This window comes from Brienomyrus brachyistius, chromosome 7 (assembly GCF_023856365.1).
Source record: "Brienomyrus brachyistius isolate T26 chromosome 7, BBRACH_0.4, whole genome shotgun sequence".
Taxonomy (NCBI): domain Eukaryota; kingdom Metazoa; phylum Chordata; class Actinopteri; order Osteoglossiformes; family Mormyridae; genus Brienomyrus; species Brienomyrus brachyistius.
In genome coordinates this window covers 11,567,316-11,582,787 of record NC_064539.1, presented here as the reverse complement: position 1 = coordinate 11,582,787, position 15,472 = coordinate 11,567,316, and the positions used below count along the sequence as shown (strand labels likewise).

Here is a 15,472-nt window from a genome sequence, read left to right as displayed (position 1 = left end):
AGACAGAGCGTGCTATCTCTCCGGAGTATGATCATACCTACTGGGACCATCTCCCCCACCCCTTTCCACAGGAAACACCCTGCACATCCAGCATTCCCTACTTTTTTTTTATAAACTAATTTTCTACTTTTTTATCACCACACCCCACACCCGCCTATTTCTCCCACACACCTCAGTGAGGGTTTTGCATCCTGCATGTCCCATCACACCACACATGCATCCTCACTCACACATAGAATTGCACACTACTGCTAAGCTAAAAATGTCATTTCACCTGACTGCATGACTTAAAAAGCAGTTAATATTCCCATGTTACACAGCTGTCTTGTCTTACAAAATAACTTATTCAAGAGCTCAGTGGCTAACCCTAACCCTAACCCTCCCATAATTTACTTTATTTAAGGCCATGTTTTTAGTAACTTATAACCACATGCATAACAAATAATAATGTAATCATGAAGCATTACAAACATGCCATAAATATATATCAAATGGCATACATTACAGCCACGCGTATTAAGCATTACGAATGCTTTATGAAGCTCTCATCTATAATGCACTATAGATAACTTTATAATGCATTATTATGGTAGGTATAAGCATTAAGAAAGCTTTGTACTGCTTTAAAAAGGTATATATAGTGTATTATAGATGGGAGCTTCATAAGGCTGTCATAATGCATCATAAATGTGGCTATAATATGTTATGTCTATAAATATTTATAGACATGTTTATAATTCTTTATAAATACATTTTAATGCATTATGAATGTGTTTATAAATTGCTAAAAACATGGCATTAAATCAAGTTCAGAAATATACATACGATTCTTGTATGTATTTTGTTGCTTTCACTTATATTTTCACTGTATTAGACTCTGTGGTACACCTCACTCTTACCCAAATATTATGTAGGCAGACTGCAGTCCTCTGACATAATTGTAGCCAAGTAGATCAGTTTTGGGTCACATGTCAATGCGCTACAAGGACTATTTTTGAAGGGTGCTGTCTTTTTCAATGTGGCTAGTTGCCCTTGAAGTCTGACCCTCACAGACAGTCCCTGCTTGTTCATGAGTTTGTACAGTATGTTCTTATATGTACTTTCTTATGTTTCATTCGTGCGTTTTTAATTGCCATGTGCCCCAAATGCGTTTGGTGTTGCTTTTTCCTTCGTGTTTATTTAGCCCTTGTCAGTTCTTGTTCCACTCTTCTGCCTCTGTTTGACCCCTTTTGGTCCCTTTTGTTTCAAGTCATTGACTTCAGTTTATGATAAAGTTCCCTTTGTATCTGTAAGCCGCATTCAAGATTGTCTTTTCATCATGCTACGTTATAAAAAGGGGTATGCTCCAAGAGACAGGGAGTATGAACACATATGTGAACATGGTAGCCTCGCAGCCTGAGTGAGGTACGAAAAAATGTCATCATGCTACAGATTTATAAAATACATGTGCATCAACAAAAGAGCTTTAGGACACAATCTGATATACAGTGATGTCATAGGTCAGCAAGGCCAAAACACACACACATCCTTACAGGAAAAAATTATAAGGCGAGTCACCTCTTGAAAGCAGTTAGGATGCAGTCAAGAGTTTGCTGAAGACTTGATGTGTGAAGATATATGTTTTGCGTTTCTCTCTAAAGATCATGAGGAATCCTGCAGTTATAAGCAGAGGGAGCAGCCCTTTATAACATAAGTTAAAGCTGTATTTTTCAACATGTGCTCACAAAGGGTGTGTTCATTGAATGAATGAATCTGGAGGGAGCACTGCTTGTGAAAGCCCTTGGGGATGCAGTGGCATCACAAATAAACACTAAACCTTGGCTTCAAGGGATCATTAGCGGAAGAGAGCATAACCTTATTTCAACATCTCAGTTCCATGGTAATGCTACGCCAGTCAATGAAATGTTCAGCGATGCAGAAAGTCCAGTTCAACAATCTGGCTGAAAAGCCGGCTTTCTCCCCCCATGCTGGTTTAACATGTCAAAGAGAAAAGGAGCTGACGTCTTTCGAGCCAGAATTTTTGCCAAGCGTCCTGAAGGGACAATGGAATTTTGGCAAATGCGTCCCTCGGGTATCTTGCTACAAACAGTGACGAAACCAGCAATGTTTTTTTTCCATTAAGTAATAAAAGGGAGATTATGGGGGGAGGGACGGGCTATTTGGCACAACAGTAATGACCCTTGAATCATGCGGGTTTCTCCTGATGTTGAGTGACCCCATCTTCTGGTTCTGCACGTTCCACACGATGCCCTCAGCGGTTTCTTGAGATCCTTTCAAACTGGACACACAGCAGTGGTCTGAGACCCAAGGAAGCCACAATGCCAGAATGATGCCATGGTGCTTGAGGAAAGAGAAACCCAGCAGTCCATTTTTGACACTTTCCAGATGTTTACTGGAATTGGGTGATTATGTAGTACGAGAGGAAAGAACATTATTGCGCCATCAAAAATAAAAACACAGTAAAACACTAACAGGATTACAATATCATCAAGAGCTTTGGAATGCATTCTCCCAGTGGAATGTTCCCCATGGTGCACAACATAATCATCTGAGCTGTGATTTAACTGGTCTGGGGTGAAGTGCTTTGTCTGTAAACGTTCCAATGTAGAATTTTGACTTTTCCACCTGCATTCAGGGGCACAACATGTTTTATTCGTCCTCATCTCTAGTGAATAAAACTGAAGTTTTGAGTTGTTCTTAAGGTTCTTCATAACCAGTATTTTATCTCTTTCATACCCCAGAGCCACCTTAAAATATTAAACCATGTTCCATCAATATTTTTCTTTCATACTTGTGTACTTTTTCAATGTCTGTATTTTCTTGACTTACCTTCCACAGACCATTTAAAAATGTTGTGTATTTAGCCACATCATATAAATAGTTCACTTAAGTACTTGAGTAACTGTTGTTTTTCTTACGTGATGACTTGAACCTGGCGTCTTACTTAGCTGTATATTATCATCTTAGTCTGAATAAGGTTAGTGTCAATGTATTTTGAGCAATATTGAGCAATATATGCAAGAATAACTTTACCAGCATATTATATAACCTAATTTAAATTTCTCCTTTCTTTCCTCAACTTATCTTCAAGCACATCATGTGACAACTAAAATGCATATAAAAACATAAAGACCCATTGTCCTTTACTGGATTCAGTGAATGTCCACTGTTTTTTTTGTAAGATAATTAGAATACACACATATATACCAGGGATCTGTTGCTAGAGTAAATGCGTATTTTCACTGAAAAACAATAGAATAAAAAATGCGTTTGAGAAAATTGGAGGGAACATATCTGACGGCAAGTCTAAAAGATTGAGCAATAGTTTAATAGCAGGAATCTAATTCCCTAAACCGTCTTTTTAAGTAAGCGCGGCGATTGCTAGCAATGACGTTCCATCGTAAACACAGGATAACTCCAGAAAGCACTGCAGGATTTAGTCAGCTCTGCAAGATCATACTGGACTGATGATTTAAGGAAATTATTCGTAGCTTCTACAATAATCTTTTGCATAATTTCCATTGAAAACACAACATACTATTCAATTTTAATGGTAAACGGCATATACATATTTTTGTTTAAATATAAAAATTTTAAATGACACTGGTTACGGGTAAAATTGTAGCTTTCATTTTACGTGTCAACGTGTGAATAACAAAGAAACTTTTAGTGAATTAAATATTAGTAAAATTAGATATAAAAAGGCTATCCTTAATTAATATATAGCCTATGGTGCCAAAAAAAAAAAAAACGTCGCTCGGGCGATTCCTGTGTCGACCATGATTAGCCAAAAGAAAATACAATACCATTAACGGTTGTAATCTGGAGCTTGCAAGGAATCGATTAATTTAAAAATAGAAAGCTTTAAAATCCAAACAATGGGGAAATTACTTTCTGAAATAACACCACATTTTCAAGAAAAAACACACAATTTGTCCCCGATATTAATTATAAATTATGAATACTGTTTCACATAGTATTATGCCATAGTTCGCTGTTTATATTAAGTAGATACAGACATATATCCAAGATAATGGATTTTATCAGTGTATTTTTTATTTTGTACTTCTTCTGCGTTAAAGAGTACTTTTCGAAGCACTCAAAAATCGCGAATAGTTTGGGAGACCACTACAAATGATTATGCATGATCTCCGCGCGACGCGTTTCCTACGTACAGTCACTTCTAATCATTCCGAAGAAGACTTGAGTTGGGGAGGAAGCTAAGTAGCGAGGCTTAAGCCTTACGGCATCTGTCAGGTCGTAAAGTAGCCTCCGCCTGTGTGACAGTTTGTCGAACCGTACTTTCTACCATGCTGTCGTCACAAGCACGCAATTTATAAAGGTTAGCCTATGGTAACTGTAGTGTTTATCATTAGATCTTTACAAAGAACGCGTTTATTAACTGCAATCCGGATTGTATAAAAGGGGCGTTCTGCTTGCAGGATCTTTACTTTTCATCCGTCCACTGCAATCATGAGAGGTGCAATGTCTGTGACTTTCAGAGTACACTTATGTTTTTTCCTGCTGAGCTTGTATGTTCTCAAGGGACAGAGTCGATACCTGGAGGTAAGACTGCTAAGGTGCTCTTCTTTCTTTGTGTCATATCTTGCGACATTTTTTCCCCCACTAAACTTTATTTATACGTATGTTTATTGATATAATTGTTTCTTGCATACAAACGAATTTTAAATGGTTATATGTTCATACAAACATATGCATACAACTATATGTGTATGTGTATATGTAAACAAACATAAAATACATATTTGTATGTAAGCAAGGAAGTAGATTGCGTTCTACTGCATTAAATTCGCCTTGCTTCGATGTTGATTTCATGCTCAAATTGTGGGTTTCGTTTATCGGCATGAAGGTATCATTGATAATGTGAGATTATTTATTAATCTTTAAACTAAATTACTTTCAGTGCATGTTTACTATGTATACTCTCAGGAGCACGAGATTACTCCAGAACGAGTATTATCTCTACTGAACTCGGAACTCAAAAGGGAATTGTCTGACGAATTTGTTTACCGTCGACCTTTACGTAAGTAGGTCTAAGCAATATATATTGTTTAAGATGTTTTACGTTATATTCTATTATTTTACTCATCGGGTCCTTGCACCTTTAGGAGTGACTTTTTAAAGTATGCTCGATACAGGACCAGTGCAGATGGATATACAGTTCTAGTCATCATATACATACCGATACTTTCACAATTATACAAGGCAAGGAGAAGTTGTTGATATTGAGAATGTAGGCCAGTTAAATTACATGCCCGCCTGGTCCACTCAAATTAACTGACTTGTAAGACTAGTTTTTGGTCATACTTTAATCTAATGAAAAGTATCAGAGATATTTGCTTCAGAGCTCATGCACGTTCATACAGGGACTAAAATATTGTTGCTAGTGGGTGTGTTGGAAGCAAGAGAATTTAAATACTTTTTGCTCTATTTTGCAAGACATAGACTAAAAGCATTTGAATAATATATAATCAGCTACATCACTCTTAAAACACTTAATAATATCCACATTTTTAAACATTCTGTACTTTTGCCCTACACACTTGCGCACCACTTTCTTTAGGCTGACTTTGCCATATATATGTAAAATGTATTATAATAATTTAGCTTTTTGCTGTACAGTCAAACTACTAAGCAGTCCCAAAAAAGTAAAATGTATCATTTTCCTTGGCCTGTTCATTGTATTGCATGTGCAATGTAATGTAACGAGTGTTCGCTGTTCCCTGTGTTAGGATGTCTGGACATGCTGGTCGTGGAGGGACAGTTCACTTTCATGGCCGACCGGCCGCAGCTTAGCTGCGCTGCCTTCTTCATTGGCGAGCCCAATGAGCTGATCAGCATCCAGTATGACGCAGCCAACATTGACTGTGCGGGTGGGGATTTCATAAAGGTAGCCGTGACATGGCCGATTGCCCTTTCTTGCCGTGGTTTCTCTGTCCGCTTTCCCCATGACCTCCTACTATAACTTGTTAATCCCAGAACTGCAGAAAGAAGCCTGAACATGGAATAATCCTTTAGTGAACCTCCTAGACTCAGCACATTTTATCTGTATCTTTATCTGCTAAGCAATTCAGCTAACAATTCAACAATACAAATAAAGTACATTTCTTTCTTTCTTTCTTTCTTTCTTCTGTAATTATTTTGCTCATAATGTACTGTATTTCGTCATGCTTTACTGCACAACAAATACCTTGCATATTTGCACCCAATAATGCACTAAGTATTGTGATAATTTTTGTTTTATGTTTTTTTTTCTTGATACTTTTATGTTTCAAATATTTTTATATATTCTGTATAGTTTCAATTGTGATTTCTGTAATTTTATGTAGCACAGTCTATCAACCTGCCAAAATATGCATTTTGCTGTGTGTTGTTCAAGTATGACTGCTGGTGACAGATACAAAAATTGACTTTGACTTATAATGCAGCAAGTTCAGTAAGTTTACCCATCAGTTTATCCTCATCCAGTATATCGTCCATGCAGATATTTGATGGCTGGGTCCTTAAAGGAGAGAAGTTTCCCAGTTCCCAAGACCATCCTTACCCTCTCTTTGAGCGCTACGTAGATTACTGCACGACAGGCTCCTCCCGGAGTGTGATCCGCTCCTCTCAGAATGTGGCCATGATCTTCTTCCGCATACACAGCGCTGGGAGCGGATTCACCATTACGGTGACCAAACTCATCAACCCCTTTCGTGAGTGTGCCTAGGGGATATCTGCTATCAGCATACAGAGTACATTGACCTTAAGCCAAACTGAAAGCCCTGTAAGCTTCTTCTTAATGAATTGTCACTATTTTCCTTAAAATATTTGAAATCAAACAACTTTCCTTTACAGTCTAATGCATTTTTCTTTGTGTATCTGTTTGACACTATTTTATGTAAAGGTTTTTTTTTTTTGACCTTTCTTAGTTTGTAATAAGAGAACATTTAAAAAAATGTTTCAAGTGAGTAACAATAATAACTATGGTGGTGCCTTGCAATAATATTGTTGCATGATGTCATGATAAAAAAAAGCAGTAATTGTACACTTAAGTTAATCTTTAAGTAAAAAAATAACAGAAGATACTTTGCAATATACAGACCCTCCTAACTACAAAGCGATGTTTCTTTATTCCACAAATTGAGCATGCATACCTTGGTATTAAAATTAACATTTTCCTGTGTGCCTGCTTTCCCACAGCTTGCAATGTTATTTCCCAGACCCCAGAGGGCAGCTTCACAATGGTAATCCCCCAGCAACACAAGAACTGTAGCTTCTCCATCATATACCCCGTCGAAATCCAGATAGCTGAGCTTAGCCTGGGACACCTAAATGACGTCTCTCTGAAGGTGAGGGGGAAGGTGAGAGCATTCATTGTTGTGGCTCGAAAGCACTTTAGTCTTGTAGTATGTTTCTTCCATAGAAACAATCAAACCTATCAAATTGTCCTGACAGGGAAACAGTGAATGTCCTCCATGCAACTGTACAGGAACCATCCTAAACATTTCCCATCCTAAACATTCCCCCTTTGACATTTATGTCTTTTTCACTTTATCATTAAAAATCAAGTTAACAGTAACCTTCAGTTCACTTCCTCTTGCTTTTGTAGAATGTAGAATGTAATTAATTCATTTTGCGTAACCTGTTATGCTGTCATAGAATATAAATATATTTTCATTTATTTTCCTTAAATTTAACATTTTACTCTTATTTTAAATGACTTTGATAATGTTGAGTCATTGTTAAAATTAGTCAAATAGTTTGATGTTGTGTAACCTTGTGCTTGTTCACAAGGGTTTAGGTTTGTTTTAAACATCAGTAGGGACCAAATCGGCCCGAACTCCCCCAAACCGCCTAAACACACATGGCACTCCCAAAATTTTGGTAGTGACATGTCCCTACCATCCGCACACAAATCTGCACCCTTGATTACTGCAGTGCCTTTTGGGTTTGCCATTTCAGAGGTCTCCCTGGGGGTGTGCAGGAGCCGGGGATTTTGTGGAGCTTCTCAGGGGGAACAGCATGGATACCTCCAAAATGGTTCCTGTGGCTGATCTCTGCTACTCCTTCAGTGGGCCTGGTGAGTATAATCTCTCACGAGCAGGTGCACAGCACTTATATGACGGAACCTCAACAGGTGTTCCTCTCCTTAGCCTTTTGGCTTTTTCAGAAAGGCTTTTTAGTACAAAAGCTTTTTGTGAGATTGCTAATCCTTACAATTAAACCAATTCCCCGTTCCTCAGTGTTTCTTCATTGTTTTCATTTATTTGGTACATTAAGTTCCAGTCTGTGGAAGGAATGCTAAATAAATGCCTTCGATTTTCATACTGGAAGGAAAAAAACGTTCTTGCCAGAGTTTAAAAACGGCTTTAAGGCTTCCCCTGTCTTCATTTTCATTTAGCTCAAATGAAGATTGGATGCGATAACACTGTGGTGAGAATGGTGTCCAGCGGGAAATTCGTCAACCGTGTGACTTTTCAGTACCGTCTTCTGCATCAACACGAACTTGAGAAGCTCAGAGGAAACAACTTGGAGGACTTCTGTGATATGGAATAACTTTTTTTTTCCAAGGAGATTCTCTGAACACCAAATAACAATGTGACTGAAGTGGGGATGCAAAATTATGCTGAGAAACATATTTATTTATTGCTGTTACTTTCGTTTGCTTTTGTTTTCTGCTATGTAAATTATCTGCTGTAGGCTCAATAAAATATTATTTTGGTTCTGTCTGCATTATAACATTATTTGACATTTTATTATATGATATGAAATCATCCCGAAATATTTATTAAAAGAACTTGCATAAATGATATACTTCAGAATCATTATATTGAATTTTCAGTGTTCTTTTTCTTTAGTAAAGTGTAGTCTATAAAAATCTCAATTCAAGAAACATACAAATTCCCATCAAAATAATCACAGTGTGTACAACGTAAATTATGTTTAACTATTTGTACCAAACGTTTTTAATAAAACTGAATTGCATGACAATGCATTCTCTGAAGCTATAATTCCATAAAGTGACTGCTCAGGATAAAAAAATAATAATAATTTAAATGATACCGTATAACATGAACATATAGGCATTATAAATGAATAAAATTTTATACTTAATAATGTTTCAACTTAAAATCATTCAGTTAATGCATTCAAATAATTACATTTTCGCTGAAATAGTTTCATTGAAATTTAATTTTGAAATGAATAATGTTTAAATAATAAGAAATGATATAAAATAGAGTGCATCCTAAATTACATAAAAAAATAAACAAAATATATTCACTCTACATTACAGAAAGCACAAAAGAAATTTACTGGAAATTGTAATTATTCAAAATACTTCTGTGTATTGTGATGATAGTGGTACATTGAAAGATTTGCATTATCTCGGGCATAACTGAAAGCGATAAAAAAGGAAAGAGAGGCTCGTCAGGAAGTCACGCTGATGACATGTGAACCTTAACAAGCAGAATTAGCAGCTTTTGTGCAAAGGCAACATCTGCTCAGCGTGGGATTTAGCATGACTGATCTATTCGCCATGTTTCGTACGTGCACTTCTACTAAATGGGAGGTAAGCAGCGTTAATGTTTCTTGTGTGGCTGTGAGAGACCGAAATATCTCCTCCACATCATAATGCTATCTAATGCACTGGCAGCTTAAGCCATACAAACTCAGACTGGTGAGGGTCACATCCTGCTGTTGTAATAGTCGACATTGTTTTTAAATAACATTTTCAAGGCTGGATAACTGGTAAAATACTTATAATAAATAAGAAGATATACAAACCATTATTATCCTTAAACCAGAAGAAAATGTTATGTATGTAAACTTGTGCATATGTATGTTTATCCAATAGTAGTCTGACAGCACACATACAATATACAGCAGCTTAACGTAAAATGAGCTTCTCCCGTAATATTTTGAACTAAAGCTTATATATATAAAAAAAATAAACAGGATCCTCATTATATTGTTTTCCACAAAAACTGCCAGTAGAAATTAAAAACTGTCAGTAAAACTGTCAGTAAAAAATTAAAACCAAAGTGTGGACTCTTTGTGTCTTTTTAATAGAAAAATTACATGCTGCAAGATGAAGAATGCCTAATTAAAGGCTGGATACATGATACATGTCACAGAAACATCAGCTAGCGTTTCAGTAAAACGTGCCGATTCCCCCCATTCCTGCTTTCTGCAGCAAGGCATCCCTGATTTAAATAGTAATTGCTGGCATGCTGAGCCACGCTGTTTCATTACAGAGAAAAGGCCTGGACCACCTGCACAGAGCTGATCATCTACATCAAGCACACCGTTAAGTGACTGGTTTGAAATGACAGTGTTTCCTGCCTTAATATTCACAGATTGCTTGAACTCTACAGCTGGAAGCCACCTGTCACTCAGAAATTTCTGCCTCATTTTATAGCATTGCAGACAAAAAAACAAGTTTAAGGAACAATAATATAAGCATCTATATATATATATATATATATATATATATATATATATATATATATATATATTTTACATAAGGATTGAGCTGGTAATGCACCAAGAGCCTATCCCGAGGAGCAGAGATCAAAGGAACACCACAGGCAGCTTGAAATGTATACCCTGAATACCCTGATGGCTTGCCGGACCAAGTCAGACTCACGCAAGCAGTAGAGAACACGTTTCCTGAATATTAAAAATGAAAGACATCTAAGGGAAGGATTATGACCTGCTGCAGCTATAATCTATGCATTTTTGGGCTCTGCACAAAGTCCTACTTCAAAACCCCTGTTACTATATAGAATTCTCAGAACTTTGTTTTGCATTATTACTATAAAAACCTTTCAAGCTCACCTCTCACACAGTGAATATTGGGTTTTTGGCTGTAGATAATGCAGATCTCCGAATAGAATTATCTCGCAACCTCTGCTCCCTCTGGGTTTATTTGCACTCACCTCTTGGTAAGTCTTGTTTAATTTAAATTTAAACCCTTTGAAATAATTTCATATTGCTGCCAATCTAATTATGCTGATAAAATTAAATGACAACCTTCTCTTACCCCTAATATTTTTCTAATTGTACTGAAGTACTGTGAAAAATAACAAGCTGCTTTTCAAAATCCACTGTCAGGATGACATCCAAGCAAGAAATTCAGTGGCTTTTTAAATGCACCTTTAAGTAATCTTAAGTAAGCCTCTATAGACTTGCACATATTTCCCAAAATGGAAAGCTGTTGCAGTCTTGATAAGGACCATTTAGTGATGTGAGATGGTTTACCAAGGTGCTGAATGGACAAAGGGTAGTAGCTGATTTTTAAATTTTAATTTAGCATTACAGACAGATTGGCTTAGTAAGTTTCACATTACACAGGTCAGTACACTGGTGTTGAAGGGGTGACATGCACACCTTCATATGGTAAATAGCCAATGGTTAGATCTTTGATGGTCAATGTGATGCAGTCCAATGGGACCTTGGTACTCACAGGTAAGAAGAACAAGAGAATGGAGAGGAGACAGAAATAACCACATTAAGAAGCCAAACCTGATGACGATTTCTCATCATGAGTCATCATCATCATCATCATTTTCTTAGTGCTTTCCTGGAGACGGTTGCAGTGGCAGCATGATGAGCAGGTTAGGTCAGACCCAACACCTTATTCCATAGCCAAAGACTCAAGTTTATTCTGTGGGATCCCTTATTGATCCCAAACCAGTTTGGAAACATAATCCCTCCAGTTTGTCGTAGGTCTTCCCCAGAGCCTCTACCCAGTGGGACATGCCTGGAACTGTTTCCTTGGAAACCATCCAAGTTGCAAGATTATGTTAGCTAATAGACTTTAGTTGACTCATCTCAATTTGAAGGAGCCGTGAATCTATTTTGAGTTCCCACTGGAAATTCTAATCCTCGTGGCATAGCCACCAGATTAAGGAGGTCCTCAAAATTTTCTTATAACCACTTGAAATTACCCTCAGACTCCCCAAAGTTTCGTCTTTGCAGCTGCCTTTACTGTAGCATTTCTGGCCTGTTTGTACCTTCCAGCTCCTCATAACACCTCCACTCAAGCATCGCCCCAACGGACACTATCTTCAGCTTGACAGCGTTCCCCACCACAGGTATCCACCAGTGGAGTCTAGGGTTACTTTCGTAACAGGCACGGCTGGCTTCTGGCTAGAACTCTTTGGAGTCTCTGCAATGATTGAGTCTGTGAACGTAGTGCAACTAGACTCAATGTCCCTGACCACTCTCAGCACACAGTCTCAGGTAGATAATATAACTAAAGAGCTTATCATTGACCTTTGGCCTAGGGTGCTCTGATACTACAAATGTTATGGAACATCCTTCTATGTGAACATGACGTTTGTTATGAACAATCCATGACTTATTCGAAAGTTCAGTAATAATAATGGCTCCACTTTTGACCTGGTAGTCCAGTCTTCCCAATGATGCTGCTCCAGGTATCTGCATTGCTCCCCATGTGAGCACTGAAATCTCCCAGTAGGACCACATGTATGTGATACCTTACCAATGTTCTCTTAGAAGGCTGGGAACAGCATAATAGAATAGAATAGAATAGAATAGAATAGAATAGAATAGAATAGAATAGAATACCGTTATTATTGCACAGGAAGCAAGTACAATGATATTTTGGTCTTTCTTTATTGCATCTTGTTCTACTATGAGACACAAACACAGGCATGCATAGTCTAGTGAAGTTTCAGGTCAGAAGACAAGGTCAGCCTGTTTTCACACACACTTTACAAAATTTCACTGATAAAACATAATTCCTGTGTCTGATTGTGGGTCAACTTAGAGCTAATGCATATCCCTGTATGAAATACCTATTTGTTTGGTTGACTCATCTTTCTTTCTTTAAAAAATGTAAATGGGTCATCAGAACATCAGAAATTTACAAACGAGAGGAGGCCATTTGGTCCATGAAGCTTGTTTGAGGAAAACTTAACTAATAGCTCAGAGTTGTTAAAATCTTATGTAGCTGATTTAAAGGAACCCAGGGTTTTAGTTTGCGATACTAACAGGAAGACTATTCCATACTCCAACTACATGCTGTGTAAAGAAATGCTTCCTCAAATTCATTTTGAAATGTTCTCCCGCTAATTTCCACTTATGGCCATGAGTATTTAAACTAATATTGAAATAGCCATTTGGCTGAACAGCATCCAGACCTATTAGAATCTTATATACCTGGATCATGTCCCCCCTTAGTCTCCTTTGCTTGTGGCTAAACAGATTCAGCTCAGCTAACCTCTCCTCATAAGACATTCCTCTAAGACCAGGAATCATTCTTGTAACCCTACACTGCACCCTTTCCAAGGCAGCAATGTCCTTCTTACTGTAAGTTATGGTGACCAAACCTGCACGCAATATTCTAGGTGGGATCTTACCAAGACATTATATAATCATAGCATCACCTCCCTTGACTTAAACTCCACACACCTAGAGATGTAACCCAACATCCTATTGGCCTTTTTTATTGTTTCCCCACACTGGTGAGAGTGGGACATGGAAGCATCAACATACACACCGAGATCTTTCTCATAATCAGCTACCTTTATTTCTGTGGAACCCATAAAATATCTGTACTTTATATTTCTGCTTCCTGCATGAACTACCTTATAGTTATTTATTTTAAATTTCATCTGCCAGGTATCAGCCCAGTCGCTAATTAAATCAAGACCCCGTTGTAGCCTTTGTGCTGTTAGATCAGTATCTGCTACACCACCCACCTTGGTGTCGTCTGCAAATTTAACCAGTATATTGTATGTGTTGGTGTAAATATCACTAATGTAAATATTAACAATAGTGGTCCTAAAATTGAACGCAGGTCCACTGTGACATTGTCCCTCTAATAATTACTTGCTTCCTGTCTGTTAACTGGTTTTTGATCCAAGCTGCTACAGTTCCTAAAATCCCTGCAGCCTTGAGCTTAAGCAAGAGCCGTTTGTGGGTGACAACATGAAAAGCCTTCTGGAAATCGAAGTAGATCACATCGTAGGCCTTTTTGTGATCACTTTCTCTTGTAGCTTCGTCAAAGAACTCTAGTAAATTAGTTAAATAGGATCTACCTCTCCTAAGTCCATATTGGCTATCCCTCAGAATTTTATTTTAATCCAGGAAATCTACCATTTTCACTTGGATTATAGCTTCCATTATTTTTCCGGTAATGCTAGTTAAACTGATTGATAGGGATGTAATGATACACTCAACTCACGATTTGATACGATTCATGATTCTGAGTTCACAATATGATTTTCTCACACTGCAGACAAATTTATTCAAAAATATTCCTTTATTTCTCTTTCTAAACTGTGCAAAACATGTCCTCTTCTTAACAGTGCAACTGAAAATGAATAAAATACTGTTAAAAAAATCCCAAATCAAAATAAATAAAAAAATCTTCAAATAAATAACAGTATGCATTAACTGCACCTTCATAATGCTTTTATATTGCATTCACGAAATGTTCAGTACACCGTCATAATCATATTTATTAAGTATTCAGAAATCATGCATGTATATCTTTACATCCTAACATACCTTAACAGCTGTAATATACATTAATAATCATCACAATCACTTTACATCAACTCCGATGGGGAAATTGTCTTTTACACCTCCCTCAACTTGCTCTTTGCAAAAAAAGTTGTCTGTGAAGGGCTGCCACCTGTAGTAGCACCCAGGGAGCTGAGGACTTTACTCAAGGAGGTGCAGATGTACTAAGGCTGGGTTTGAACTGGTGGTCTTGTGATTACAAGCCCATAGGCTTAGCCCACTGAGCCACACACTGCCTCAAACATCACATACTAATAACAAACATTATAATTGTATAATCATGTAATGTTTGTTATTAATGTATATTAAAGCTGTTAAGGGATGTTAGGATGTTAAAGTGTACTTGCATGCTGCTTATGAATGTTCTATGAAGGTGCACTGAATGTTCTATAAATGCATAATGAATGCATTATGAAGGTGCACTTAATATAAAGCGTTACCAAATAAACTAAGGCTTGCATGTGCAGCTTTTTAGCGTGCTTTGCCCTTTTAATAATCTTCACTCTAGCGGTGGTGAATTGAGCTCACTGTGGTGCCAGTGGACATGCTGAAGCATGTTCGTTGTGCTATTTGTGTATGTTCTCGGTCTTTTACAATGTTTGCAAGCAGTTTTTGTCTTGTCTACCATTTTCGTTTGTGATTACCGGAATGCTAAAACAATTTAAGATCAGGGGTGTGTCCTCAATTTCAATTTCACCATCTCGTGTTCAGTCAAAACGTACGACAGCGACGTGAATACGCAATGTGATGTTGAACTGACGTCGTGAAATCAACTGTGATATTACACCAGTTTTTCTGTTAAGTAGAGTACCGTGAAGTACTTTTAAAATACTTATCACATTTTTAACCAATTCGCGATACCTACTGATTGGCCTATAGTTTACTAGATTCCTTCTATCCCCTTTTTTGAATA

General features: G+C 37.3%; 1 protein-coding gene across 2 annotated transcripts; it reads left to right on the top strand.

Annotated features, from left to right (window-relative positions):
• Window positions 1-3,592: 3,592 nt before the first annotated feature.
• On the top strand, window positions 3,593-8,728 carry LOC125745855 (corticotropin releasing hormone binding protein). 2 transcript variants are annotated; one of them, XM_049019095.1, is made up of 7 exons: window positions 3,593-4,566; window positions 4,951-5,044; window positions 5,754-5,911; window positions 6,506-6,716; window positions 7,204-7,364; window positions 7,966-8,083; window positions 8,405-8,728. In XM_049019095.1, exons 1-7 carry the CDS (start codon window positions 4,474-4,476, stop codon window positions 8,557-8,559), a joined length of 990 nt encoding a protein of 329 aa, XP_048875052.1. In that variant the 5' UTR covers window positions 3,593-4,473; the 3' UTR covers window positions 8,560-8,728. The 2 variants fall into 2 exon arrangements, with proteins under 2 accessions (XP_048875052.1, XP_048875053.1); XM_049019096.1 differs by having other exon boundaries at window positions 3,596-4,566; window positions 7,204-7,352.
• Window positions 8,729-15,472: the final 6,744 nt, after the last annotated feature.

Excerpts from the sequence above, each read along its gene's own strand:
- LOC125745855 (XM_049019095.1), top strand. The coding sequence starts at position 4,474 with ATGAGAGGTGCAATGTCTGTGACTTTCAGAGTACACTTATGTTTTTTC. Across the intron at positions 5,912-6,505 it reads CGGGTGGGGATTTCATAAAG|ATATTTGATGGCTGGGTCCT; the intron begins GTAGCCGTGACA and ends TCGTCCATGCAG. Across the intron at positions 7,365-7,965 it reads CTCTGAAGGTGAGGGGGAAG|AGGTCTCCCTGGGGGTGTGC; the intron begins GTGAGAGCATTC and ends TTGCCATTTCAG.